The following is a 13,098-nucleotide window of genomic DNA, read 5'->3' as shown; positions in this document are numbered from 1 at the left end:
AAATTTAGGGATTTCATCATCCACGGTCTATAATATCAAAACGTTCAGAGAATCTGGAGAAATCACTGCATGTAAGCGGCAAGGCTGAAAACCAACATGGAATGCCCGTGACCTTCGATCCCTCAGGCGGCACTGCATCAAAAACCGACATCAATGTGTAAAATATATCACTACATGGGCTCAGGAACACGTCAGAAAAACAATGGCAGTAAATACAGTTTGGCGCTACATCCGTAACTGCAACTTAAAACTCTACGATGGAAAGCAAAAGCCATTTATCAACAACACCCAGAGATGCCGCCGGCTTCTCAGGGCCCGAGGTCATCTAAGATGGACTGATGCAAAGTGGAAAAGTGTTCTGTGGTCCGATGAGCCAAAGAGGAAAAGAACCATCCGGACTGTTATGGACTCAAAGTTCATAACCCAGTATCTGTGATGGTATGGGGCTGTGTTAGTGCCAATGGCATGGGTAACTTACACATCTGTGAAGGCACCATTAATTCTGAAATGTACAAACAGGTTTTGGAGAAACATATGCTGCCATCCAAGCAACGTCTTTTTCATGGACGCCCCTGCTTATTTCAGCAATACAATGCCAAACCACATTCTGCACATGTTACAACAGCGTGGCTTCGTAGTAAAAGAGTGCAGGTATTAGACTGGACTGCCTGCAGTCCAGACCTGTGTCCCATTGAAAATGTGTGGCACATTATGAAGCGTAAAATACGACAACGGAGACCCCGAACTGTTGAACAGGTGAAGCTGTACATCAAGCAAGAATGGGAAGGAATTCCACCTACAAAGCTTCAAAAATTAGTGTCCTCAGTTCCCGTTTATTGAATGTTGTTAAAAGAAAAGGTGATGTAACACAGTGGTAAACATGACCCTGTCCCAGCTTTTTTGGAACGTGTTGCAGCCATAAAATTCTAAGTTAATGATTATTTTCTAAAAACAATAGTTTATCAGTTTGAACATGAAATACCTTTGTAGTGTGTTCCAGTAAATATAGGTTGAACATGATTTGCAAATCATTGTATTCTGTTTTTATTTGTTTAAGACAATGTCCCAACTTCATTGGAATTGGGGTTGTATTATTAAATATAATTTTGGTTATCATCAAGAAAACCATGGAAAATGGCTGGAGCTAATCAGCTCTATATTAAACTCTTATGAGCTATTTTCAGTGTCATCATTAAATTTGTCCAAAAAAGGTGCCTTTATTTGCCTGTGGCATTAAGAATGAACAAAAAATGTAAGAAACAAGGGGTAAAAATTTTTTTCCATGACTACATTATTTCTATATTTCTACATACTTTACTCATACTTAATACTGTGTATTTCAAGCTTTCAAGCTTTTAGTATGATATCGCCCATTGTAAGCAATACATTGTGCACCCAGTCAATGCAGTGCTGGTTTTCATTACGTATGGAGCCACGACACTAAAAATGTGGACCTCTTTGCTCCACTTGGATAATAAGTGGTTTTCCTTTTGCATTCGGGTGGATTTTTAATCTTCTCGAACTCCCCGATTTCCAGAGTGGTCTCCGACAACGAGGGTAGCCTGTATCCATGTTGAGCGCTCCAAGCTGGGCTTTCATGTGGAACTTCCGTGTAATTTCTCATGTATAATGTAAATCTTTTTCCAAAAAACATTGTCAAAAAGTCAATAGTGCGCATTATACAAACAGTGGGGCAAAAAAGTATTTAGTCAGCCACCAATTGTGCAAGTTCTCCCACTTAAAAAGATGAGAGAGGCCTTTAATTTGGATCATAGGTATACCTCACCTATGAGAGACAAAATGAGAAAAAAAAATCCAGAAAATCACAGTCTGATTTTTAAATAATTTAGTATCAAATTATTGTGGAAAATGAGTATTTGTTCACCTACAAACAAGATTTCTGGCTCTCACAGACCTGTAACTTCTTCTTTAAGAGGCTCATCTGTCCTCCACTCATTGCCTGTATTACTGGCAACTGTTTGAACTCATTATCAGTATAAAAAACACTTGTCCACAACGTCAAACAGTCGCACTCCAAACTCCACTATGGCCAAGACCAAAGAGCTGACAAAGGACACCAGCAAAAAAATTGTAGACCTGCACCAGGTTGGGAAGACTGAATCTGCAATAGGTAAGCAGCTTGGTGGGAAGAAATCTACTGTGGGAGCAATTATTAGAAAATGGAAGACATACAAGACCACTGATAATCTCCCTCGATCTGGGGCTCCACACAAGAGCTCACCCCGTGGGGTCAAAATGATCACAGGGACGGTGAGCAAAAATCCCAGAACCACATAGGGGGGACCTAGTGAATGACCTGCAGAGAGCTGGGACCAAAGTGACAAAGGCTACCATCAGTAACACACTACGCCGCCAGGGACTCAAATCCTGGGGGGGTTGTGCTGATACGGGTGGCAGAGTTCTGGACAAGCAGTAGTTTTTATAGTGACTTGTCAGGGAGCCCAAACAGACGAGATTTACAGGAATCCAGGCGGGAGGTAACGAGGCTATGATCAAGGGCGGCAAAGTTCTGGACAAGCTGTAGCTTTTATAGCGAATTGTCGGGGAGCCCATACAGACGAGATTTACAGTAATCGAGATGGGAAGTGACGAGGTTCTGAACAAGGACAGTAGCGGGGGGTGAGGGATGGACAGAGGCCATTGATGTTTTGTAAGTGAAAGTATGCAGACCGGTGATGTTGTTTAAGTGAGCAAAGAATAGCCCTTACCACTTCAGCATTCCTCTCTGTCAGCAGTAACAATCAAACACCAATGAGCTCGTTATCTTAGCAGTTATTAGTGATGTAAGTGTAGGCTTGTCTTGACTCCTTAAAGTCTTGCTTTTTTTCTTGGTCTCTGTGAGTTCTGGTCTCAGGTAAGTCTCAGACAGTGTGGTCTTGAGCACAACACTAGCAGTTATACTTGCCCATGCTGTAACACTGCGACACCAGCAAAGGTAAAATAAATTTAAAAAAAAAAAAGTGTTGAGCAAAGTTTCATATACATGTGATTATTAGTTTTCTTTTTAATTTATAAGCAAAAATAAAAACTTGGCAAAGGCCGAGCAAGAGGCATATGATGACCTGTATGCCAGGTTGGACAATAACGAAGGAGAAAAAGATCTATAGTTTGGCCAGACAGAGGGATAGAGATGGGAAGGTTGTGCAGCAGGTTGGGGTGATTAAGGATAGAGATGGAAATGTGTTGACTGGTGCCAGTAGTGTGCTTGATAGATGGAAAGAATACTTTGAGGAATTGATGAATGAGGAAAGAATACTTTGGTGAGTTGATGAATGAGGGAAATGAGAGAGAAAGAAGACTAGAAGAGGCAAGTGTGGTGGACCAGGAAGTAGGAATGATTGAGAAGGGGGAAGTTAGAAAGGCACTAAAAGCATGAAAAATGGAAAAGCAGTTGAGCCACACAATGAAGTTATGGGAAAGTTATGGGATCCCAGCATGATTATACGGAAGTATTCTTGTTTCTGTTTTGGTTCTTTTGTATTTCTTATGTGTTGTTTGTTGTACGCAGGCTCTTGTCAATTCTGAGCCAAAATCCTCCAGTTGCAGTCTGTTAAAAAGGACCATGAGAGAGCTGATTACCCTCGCCATGCCTGCTGCTGACAGAAATACTGACAGTTCCACTGTTCCTCAGGTTTGTCATTTTGTCATTTCATCTATTGACTGGTCTCCCTACCGTAATCTTGCTATGGTGTCATTTCAGAAATTTTAGTGCCTAACAGACTTTTGATAAGAGCAAATCAGCTTGTGCACCTTTGGCATCTGTGGCTGTAGTAGCATTTTGCTGGCTGCAGTATATTAACAACTCTGTGACTTAATGGCCAGACATGTGCAATTCTTAAATTCTTGTCTTGTACCAACTGAATGCTTAAATACTATCATTACAGGTCCACGCTCTGAACATCCTGAGAGCTCTTTACAGAGACACTCGTCTGGGAGAAAACATAATTTGTTTTGTGTCGGATGGAATGCAGGCTGCTATACTTGGCTTCACCTCTCCTGTCTGGGCAGTGAGTTTCCATGCATTTTTCCCCCTTAGCTTTGCACAAATAATGTGTGACATCTTAAATATGACATGGCTACTTTATTTTTCAGTAAATAGAAGAACAAAACTACACAAAACTGAGAGGTTTATTTTAGACACCCAAAGGTGGATATTCATGAAAACCCCAAATCACCAGCTATTTGATGTGTACTCTGATTAACCTTTACAAACCTGTGTTGCTGTTAACATTGACATTGTGTGATGCTATTGAAGCAAAATGTGCTCCCTTTTGTATGAGTTTGGTCTTAAAAAGCTAACATATTATGCAGATATTAGCTGTAAAACTGCATGAAGATGCTGACGTGTGTGCTTTACTTTTATTGTCATGTTTTCTATCCTCATACTCCCTCCATATTCCACTTATTTTATTACAGGTAAGGAATTCTTCAACTCTTCTCTTCAGCACTCTGATCACAAGAATCTTTGGAGTGAAGAAAGGGAGGGATGAACACTCAAAAAAAAACAGGTCCGCTTCTTTTCCCTTGCTGGCGTGGAATGAAATGTTTGTATTGACCAGGTGTTTATATAAAACAGTAGTCATTCAAGCACGAATTGTGTAAATCGTATCGAAAGGTAACAATGGCTAGTTGCAGAAGAGTTTTCTGAGCAATCTATATTTTTGAATTTCAACTTTGAGCCAATTTATGAGTCAGGATATAAACATTTTGAGTAAGCAACGTAAAATATTACTATGCAGTGGTTGTCTAACACCACCAGGGGACACTATTGTAACACTAGAGTGTTTTTTTTTTTTTTTTTTAATCCAATTTTCTCAAGGTCACTGCAAATGAAGATGAAAGGTACAGTATTTCCTGCTGTTTGAGCTCCTATGTGCACATTATTCTTACTTCAAATACAAATAAAATGCAATGGCAAGGTCAATTCCTTTGTTTTTATTGCTTACTGAAGACATTTGGGTTTCAGATCAAAAGATGAATATGAAGCAAAGGTTTTAGCATCCAAAACACACGAGCCCATCTGTGAAGTATGGTGGAGGTAATGTCATGGGTTGGCTTGCATGGCTGCATCTGGCTCACTAGTCTTTATTGATGATGTAACTCATGATGGTAGCAGCAGAATGAATTCTGAAGTCTACAAAACCATTTTGTCTGGCCATTTACAGAAAAATGTTTCCAAACTAATCAGAAGCTTCGTCATGCAACAAGACAATTACCCAAAACACACTGCAACACAGCAAAGGACTGCATCAGGGGACTGACTTGGTCATCTTAGACTGACCAAGTCAGTCACCGGAACTTAACCCAATAGAGTATACATTTTACCTCCTGAAGAGGAGACCTCCAGAAACAAACAAGAACTGAAAAAGGCTGGAATAAAGGCCTGGAAAAGCATTTCAAATGAAGAATATAACAGTCTGGTGAAATCAACGGGTCGCCGGCTTGAGGCAGTTATTGCAAGTAAGGGTTATGCCACCAAATATTAAATGTTATTCACTTTATAAGTTATTTTAATAATGTCTGTTCCAATAGTTTTGCTCACTTGAAAAGTGGGTGGCTTTAAACAAAAGTTCTTTAATACATCTATATGTAAATACCATGAAATAAAAGCTGGAATTCTGAACTTTTGCCTCATACTCATCTTTTGATCTGAAACCCAAATGTCTTCAGTATATAACAAAAACAAAGGTTTGACCTTGCCGTTCCAATACAACACATTCGGGGTTGCTGGGTTCCCCCAAATTACCGCAGTGATCGATTTTGTCAGTAATATGTTTGTTTGACTCTTTCTCTCATACTTTAAATTCCATCACTTCAAACGTCATTTTGCTCTTGTAATGCTCTCCCAAATTTTCCATCGTTAAAACTGTCAAAGCTACCTAAAGAAAAAACGTCATTTTAAATATGGCCGTCTGTACCACTTTCACACCTGTTGCCAATAATGCACGCAATCTGTTAGAGTGAATAAACACGCAAGTTAGCAAAAGCTATTCGAAATTTTAGTAAGAGATTGCAATATTAGTAAATCACGCTCACCACACCAACCAAAAGCTCACAGAATCTGTGAGAGCAAATGCACAATTCACCCCCCACTATTTGGGATCTTGGTAAATAAAGCCCCAAGTGTCTTATTTGAAGGACAATGATATTCCAAATGACTATTGGTTACATATGGCAGTAACAATCAAATGATCTGTGAAAGCTTATAGGGAGCTTCTTATCAAACAACAAGTGCTGTTTTCACCTATATTTTTTATGTTTTATCTAAGTTGATGAGAAGATTGACAAACTTTGGCTTGTGCAACTGTTTCTGGGTGATCGATGATTTTATAATTCAATGATTACAATCACTGCAGGCTATGGACAATAAAAAATGTCTGTTTAGCTGTTGGACAGTATGTATGTCTATTAAACCCAGTTGATATTTTAGACTTTTTCACAAGCATTTTACTATGTTTCTATTGACTCACTTTAAAGACTTCTGAATGCTTTGTAACCATGAGTCAATCGTGATGTGGTATTCCCACCTTATGACTGCTGGATTCGTCTTTATTATTACAGCGTGGGTTTATTTTCATGTGCATGTGGCAGAGTTTAGTAGTTAAAACATAAGATGCAGAAGAACGTCTGCGTGCTTTTTGTTCACTGTTTTCTGTCATATCTTAAAATCCGCATTATTCATCAATTGAAATTGCTAGAAAATTGTGAATTAACAAGGAAACTGACTGCAGTTCAGTAAGTCTCTTTAAAATTATTGTGCTCCCCATCTGTTAACGTACACAAGTTAACCGAATGAACTTTTGACTATTTTCCTTGATTGGCTCTGGAGAATCTCCCTCCATCCAGCCATTGTCTGTACCGCTTTATCCTCACAAGGATCGCGGGGGTGCTGAAGCCTATCCCAGCTATCTTCGGGCGAGAGGCGGGGTACACCTTGAACTGATCGCCAGCCAATTGTAGGGCACATATAAACAATCAACCATTCGCGCACACATTCACACCTAAGGGCAATTTAGAGTCCTCAATCAACCAACCATGCATGTTTTTGGGATATGGGAGGAAACTTCCACCACACGGTTCTGCTCTACCTTTGTCTTCTTAATCTTCCTCCCCACCACCAGAGTCATCTTACACAGCACGACCCTATGCTGTCTGGCCACACTCTCCCCTACCACTACTTTACAGTCAGTAACCTCCTTCAGATTGCGTCGTCTGCACAAGATGTAATCCACCTCCATGCTTCTACCGCCGGTCTTGTAGCTCACCCTATGTTCCTGCCTCTTCTGGAAGAGAGTGTTCACTACAGCCATTTCCAACCTTTTTGCAAAGTCCACCACCATCTGTCCCTCCAAGTTCCTTTCCTTCTTCATCACCCCTGTTTTCTTCACCAACATCTCCATTACAATCTGCACCAATCACAACTCTCTCTCTGTCTGGGATGCTCCGAGCTACTTCATCTAGCTCCTTCCAGAATTTCTCTTTCACCTCTAGGTCACATCCTACCTGTGGGGCATAGCCACTAATCACATTATACATAACACCCTAAATTTTAAGTTTCAGCTTCATCACTTGATCTGATAGTCTGTTCAACTCCTTTAATGGTAAAATAATTTGAACCCTGCCCCTAAACTTCTAGCCTTACTGCCTTTTCCTTTCTCCTCATCATCCTGTCAACCAACTCCCGAATGTTTCCTGTCATAGTCCCAACATTCAAAGTCCTCACATTCAGTTCTAGGCTCTGTGCTTTCCTCTTCTTTTTCTGCCTAAGAACCCGCTTTCCATCGCTCCTTCATCTTCGACCCATAGTAGCTGAATTTCCACCAGTTAACGGCGCCAGTGGTGGATGTTGTTTACTCGGCCCACGACCGATCCGGTATGGAATTCTTTGGATGAATGCTCATATTTGTTTGGCACTTTTAAACCGAATGCCTTTCTTGACGCAATCCTCTGCATTTATCCAGTCTACAGTTTGCACTGGCTTGTGCCCCCCATAGGGCTGGATTTAAATATTATCCATCAATTAATTATTATTTTTATGTGGGGGTGGATCTGTTGAAAGTTCTGAACTCCTCCAGAATGAGCTGAGCAAATTAATTGTGCCCTTCGGAGTTGCCATAGAGAAGGTCAGCCCTGAGTTGAAGTCATGTTTTTGTTTGGACTATAAACTTAGGAATCAACAGTTATTTTAGTTAGTTAACTTATTTCTTTTTTCAATCACTTCAAGATACGACTAATCAACAGTCAATTCCACACAATTAACCAAACACTTCATGATGGCGCTTAGTCCTTGTTTATGTATGTGGGTCTTCTATTGCTGTAAGAAAGCTCACTGCAGTACATTATTTTATTTATTTTAAAAAACATTTTAATTTATTATTTATTTATTTACTGCATGGGTGGTGTTTTATGAGACTTTGCTTCTTTCGTCTTGCAGGAATTTCCACCCGTGTATTTTACTTGAATCCAGATGTAGTGTTTGTGGATCACTGCTCCATTAACTGAGCCCAGACTTAGGCCTCTCTGCTTCGTGACCTTGCATTGATGTCGGTGTGATATCATCTTTACCATAAATACAACCAGCTGACACAGAGAGATTGCTTACTCAGTTCCATCTCAGCATCCAGCCTTATCACGCCTGTAGAAACTGCATATAATGCATCCTGCATGTAACGTTATACGTCTATAAAATGTCTGCACACCCCTATTCAAATGCCATATTTTAGAGATATAAAACAGACACCAATATAAATCATTTTAAAACTTGTTTGACCATTAAAGTGGCCAATAAACTTTACAATTGAAAAAAAATATAGTTTAAAGATGGCAAGTAAAAATAAACAACTGAGAATGTGGTTGTACAAGTGTGCATACCCTCTTATAATTGGGCATGTTGCTGTGTTCAAAATTAACCAATCATATTCTAACTCATGTTAAATGGTAGTCAGCACACACCTGTCACAATTTAAAGTGCCTATGATTAACCCTTAATAAAGTCACTGCTATGCTTTTCTGACGTTTTTGTTAGTCACAATTTAGGTTAGAATCCACCAGCCGCAGAGAGCTTCCGCAGCATCAGATGGCTCTCATTATTCAAAGGTATCATTCACCAGAAGAGTACAAAAGAATTTTCAAGGCAGTGTATATACTATGAAATACAGTTAAGAAAGTCATTAAGTGGAGTAAATATGGCACATCATTGACATTAGCATGGACTAGCCATCCCTAAAAAAATTATGAAAAGACATGAAGAAAACTGCCAAGAGGCCGACAGCGACATTGACGGAGCTGCAGAAATTTCTGGAAAGTACTGGCTGTACATCTCCCATCTGAAGAAGACTGACGACGACGAAGAAGACATCTCCAGTCTTCTTCAGACAGGAGATGAACAGCCAGTACTTGTCGGCCACTTGGTAGCCTCCCTGACCAGTATATATAGGCTATGGAGACATTCTTCCAAAGAATAACATCCAAGCCCAGCTAAATCTTCCAAAAACGCTTTTGAAATCTACCAAACACATGTGGTAAAATTGTGATACGGTCCGATGAAACCAAGTTTGAACTTTTTGGCCATAATATCAAGAGGTCTGTTTCACGCAAACATAAGACTGCTCATCACCGAAAGAACACCACATACAGTGAAGCATGGAGGTGGCAGCAACATGCTTTGCAGCTGTTTTTCTTAAGCTGGAACCCAGGCCTAAATCAATTTGTAGGGAGGGATAATGGAGGGAATTATGAAAAGTTCCAAATAACAGGCAGTGTTAGCAGAAAACATTCAGGCTGCTGCTCGAAAGCAAAAAATGTCAGTAATAGCATACGACTGGAAAAGATGAACTTTATGTGTAGTTAATCAGTGCTGACTCCCATTTAACATGAGTTTTAATGCGATTTGGTTAAATGCAGCCCTATGGGGGGCACAAGCCCGTGCAAACTGTATGCCGGTCTCAAGCCCGGATAAATGCAAATGGTTGCGTCAGGAAGGGCATCCGGCTTAAAACTTTGCCAAACAAATATGAGCGTTCATCTAAAGAATTTCATACCGGATCGGTCGTGCCCCAAGTTAACAACATCCGCCCCCAGCACCGTTAACCTGCAGGTTGCCGGTGGAAATTCATCTTCCGTGGGTCGACGACAAAGGAGAGGTGAAAAGCGGGTTCTTAGGCAGAAAGAGAAGAGGAAAGCACAGAGCCTAGAATTTAATGTGGGGACTATGCCAAGTGTGGTGGACCGGGAAGTGGCAATGATTAGTAAGTTAGAAAGGCTTGTTCAACAGAATTCTAGCGGGTGAGAAGATGCCTGAGGAATGGAGGAAAAGTGTGCTGGTGCCCATTTTTAAGAACAAGGGCGATGTGCAGAGCTGTGGGAACTAAAGAGGAATAAAGTTGATGAGCCACACGATGAAGTAAAGAGTCGTGGAAGCGAGACGCAGGACAGATTTGCGAGCAGCAGTATGGTTTTATGCCTAGAAAGAGTACCACAGATGGATTGTTTGCCTTGAGGATGTTGATGGAAAAGTACAGAGCACGTCAGAAGGCGCTACATTGTGTCTTTGGTGATCGAGAGAAAGCGTATGACGGAGTACCCATAGAGGAACTGTGGTACTGCATGCGGAAGTCTGGAGTGACAGAAAAGTATGTTAGAATAATACTGGGCATGTATGAGGGCAGCAGAACAGTGGTGAGGTGTGCTGTTGGTGTGACAGAGGAGTTTAAGGTGGAGGTGGGAGTGCATCACGGATCAGCCCTGAGCCCTTTCCCTTTAAAAGATTATTATTTTTTTTAAATGATAGTTTTCCAGGTTGTGGAAAATGCAGAGGTGCCGAATGTTACCGAACGTCCGCATGTTGTTACAGAAATAACTGAAAGATGACTCATTACGGCCGTAACATCGATTGTTCCAGATATTAGGGGAGAAAAAAAATCCAGTTTCTGACATTACCGGCCAGTACGGCGCTGTCTCTGGCGATTGTGATGAAAAGAGAGGGGGGCTGGGGGTACACCGGGATGTGTAGACTTTTAATCTACTGTATGTAGCAAAGTCTGTCTTGACTTGTTTCAGTCTGAATGTGCGTCTCTGCTCCACAAACTGAAACAGTTGTTTTGTTTGTTTTTGTTGTTTTATATAGTACCTCTAACTGACTTCTTTCTCCTCCTCCACGACCTCTTACCCTGCATACATGGTAATCAGCACTGACATAATTCCTGTAGCGTATACGGGTTAAATAAAAATGTAATTAATTTCAGAGAAAAGAATGAGCTGGAAGCGACGCCTAATTTTAAATTACAGTGTTATAAATTAAGCTATTTTATCTAGTAAAAGGGGTACCACGTCACTTTTTATGTGGATAAAATTTAGGGAAAGTGACGAGAAACCTTTTTGTCAGTCTCGTAATCTGAAAGATGCTACACTTTCAGAAATTTTCCTAAGAGTCTTTGCTCGAACCCAAACACACACAACAATGCAGGTAGTGAATTTTATGGAAAATTTAATTAGATCTAACATGGGGAATCTACAGGTAAGCAATACAGAAAAACACAAAACAAACAGTACAGACGAACATTGGCACAGGAAACTGATTTATGTGAGATTGAGCATGGGGTGTCAATGCGTATAGCTGCAATTCCTGTTCTCGCTAGTTTAAAACCCAAATATGCATTAATCTGTACTTTTAGTAGACCACAGGTTTGACTTACGTGTGTTGACCAATTCAGGCAGGCGGGTCGACCTTCCGGGGGTTGGCAAGAGCGCTCACGAGGGATGGTTTGGAGGAAATCGAAGCAAAGCCAAAAAGATGCACTTCAAGTGCAGGTGGGCCGGCGCGCTGGCAGTGGCAATGCTTGCCACGCGGTCAGGGAAAACTCGCACCGCAATCCCTTCCCATCGGAGCCTTTTCCGTAAACTGGCCCACACCCAAAAGGATAGCTTTGGGGAGCTGGCAGGTGCTCCCTGCGGTCCACGCTTGGCAGCGCGGCAGGGAAGTTTGGTGTCTCCCAGCCTCCGCCACCTCGTGGTGAGGTTAGGGGCTCCCCGGGCTGGGCCAGGCCTTTGGCAGATGGAACAACGAGATAGCGAGAGAGAGAGAGCCAAAGGAGCTTCGTCCTTTTATCCGCTTCAGAGAGCGAGGCCTGCCCCTTTTGACCAAATGGAAGGCAGACTGCGCCTCTAGAATTGGATTTCATTTTAGTATAATTTGTGGTTTAAAACCAGTAGAATATAATATTAATTATTGAATTTAAGATGAGACCATTGTTCCGCTTTGCATTTTCACAAGCCCAACCTCTTTTATCGCTGTAATGAATGTTTCAAATGTTATGTGATTGTGGAGAACACTAATATTTGCAATGTGGCTTTCGTGTTGTGGGGTGAAACATTCCATCTGGTTCAGTTGACAACAGATTCGACATCTGACATTCAAGTTTTCAGAAATACACTCACTAGTGGCGTTCATTTAAAGTTCTTAAAATATTAGATCCCAGTGAAGTCCAGTGAAAACTGTGCTTAGTGAGCCTGCGTTTGCAGTGGCGTTCCACCGCCTGTGGGTGTTGCTAGTACCCCGTCTATTGTCCCGGTCTGGCTGGGAGGTGGAAGTTAATTAATTTAGCGTTCTGGTTCAAAACCAGTGTCTTTTGTCTCCGCTTTGATGCTCCTGGTGCTGGTGATTCACTTGGCGTCGGGATGCAAATCCACATGTCTGTGTCTCACTTTGATGCTCCTGGCTTGTCATTCACTTAGCGTCTGTATGCGAAGTTGAATCTCGCCACTCCGTGGTCGTCTACCTCGGCGGGGAGAGCGGCGGTAGCCCGAGACTGGGGTGCTGGGTGTCATCTTTTAATGGCATGTCCGTTACACCCCTGACCTTTGACTTGCAAGGAGCAGGCTCTTTTCTGAAAGAAGGACTCTCATTAGAGAGGGAAGAGGAGGGTGCAGAACATGCCCATGTGCTCATGTTGTAATTTCCAAACTACTGTATTTCATACATGCAAAGCGGTCGCCTTTCTGCGAGATTCGCCATTTTGAACTCAAAATAGGCAATTTCTGTGAATCGTACAGATCCGATGAGTTTTTCTGAGGTGGGAG

General features: G+C 41.4%; 1 protein-coding gene across 1 annotated transcript in view; it reads left to right on the top strand.

Moving 5' to 3' along the window:
* The window catches only part of thada (THADA armadillo repeat containing), a 133,809-nt gene that overhangs the window by 42,895 nt on the left and 77,816 nt on the right, over positions 1 to 13,098 (top strand). Inside the window, 3 exon segments of the mRNA XM_061690981.1 lie at positions 3,530 to 3,652; positions 3,906 to 4,028; positions 4,438 to 4,529. Of these exon segments, the coding sequence (XP_061546965.1) occupies positions 3,530 to 3,652; positions 3,906 to 4,028; positions 4,438 to 4,529 (338 nt within the window).

Source organism: Phycodurus eques, chromosome 11 (genome assembly GCF_024500275.1).
Source record: "Phycodurus eques isolate BA_2022a chromosome 11, UOR_Pequ_1.1, whole genome shotgun sequence".
NCBI lineage: Eukaryota > Metazoa > Chordata > Actinopteri > Syngnathiformes > Syngnathidae > Phycodurus > Phycodurus eques.
This window is presented reverse-complemented; position numbering and strand designations above follow the sequence as displayed.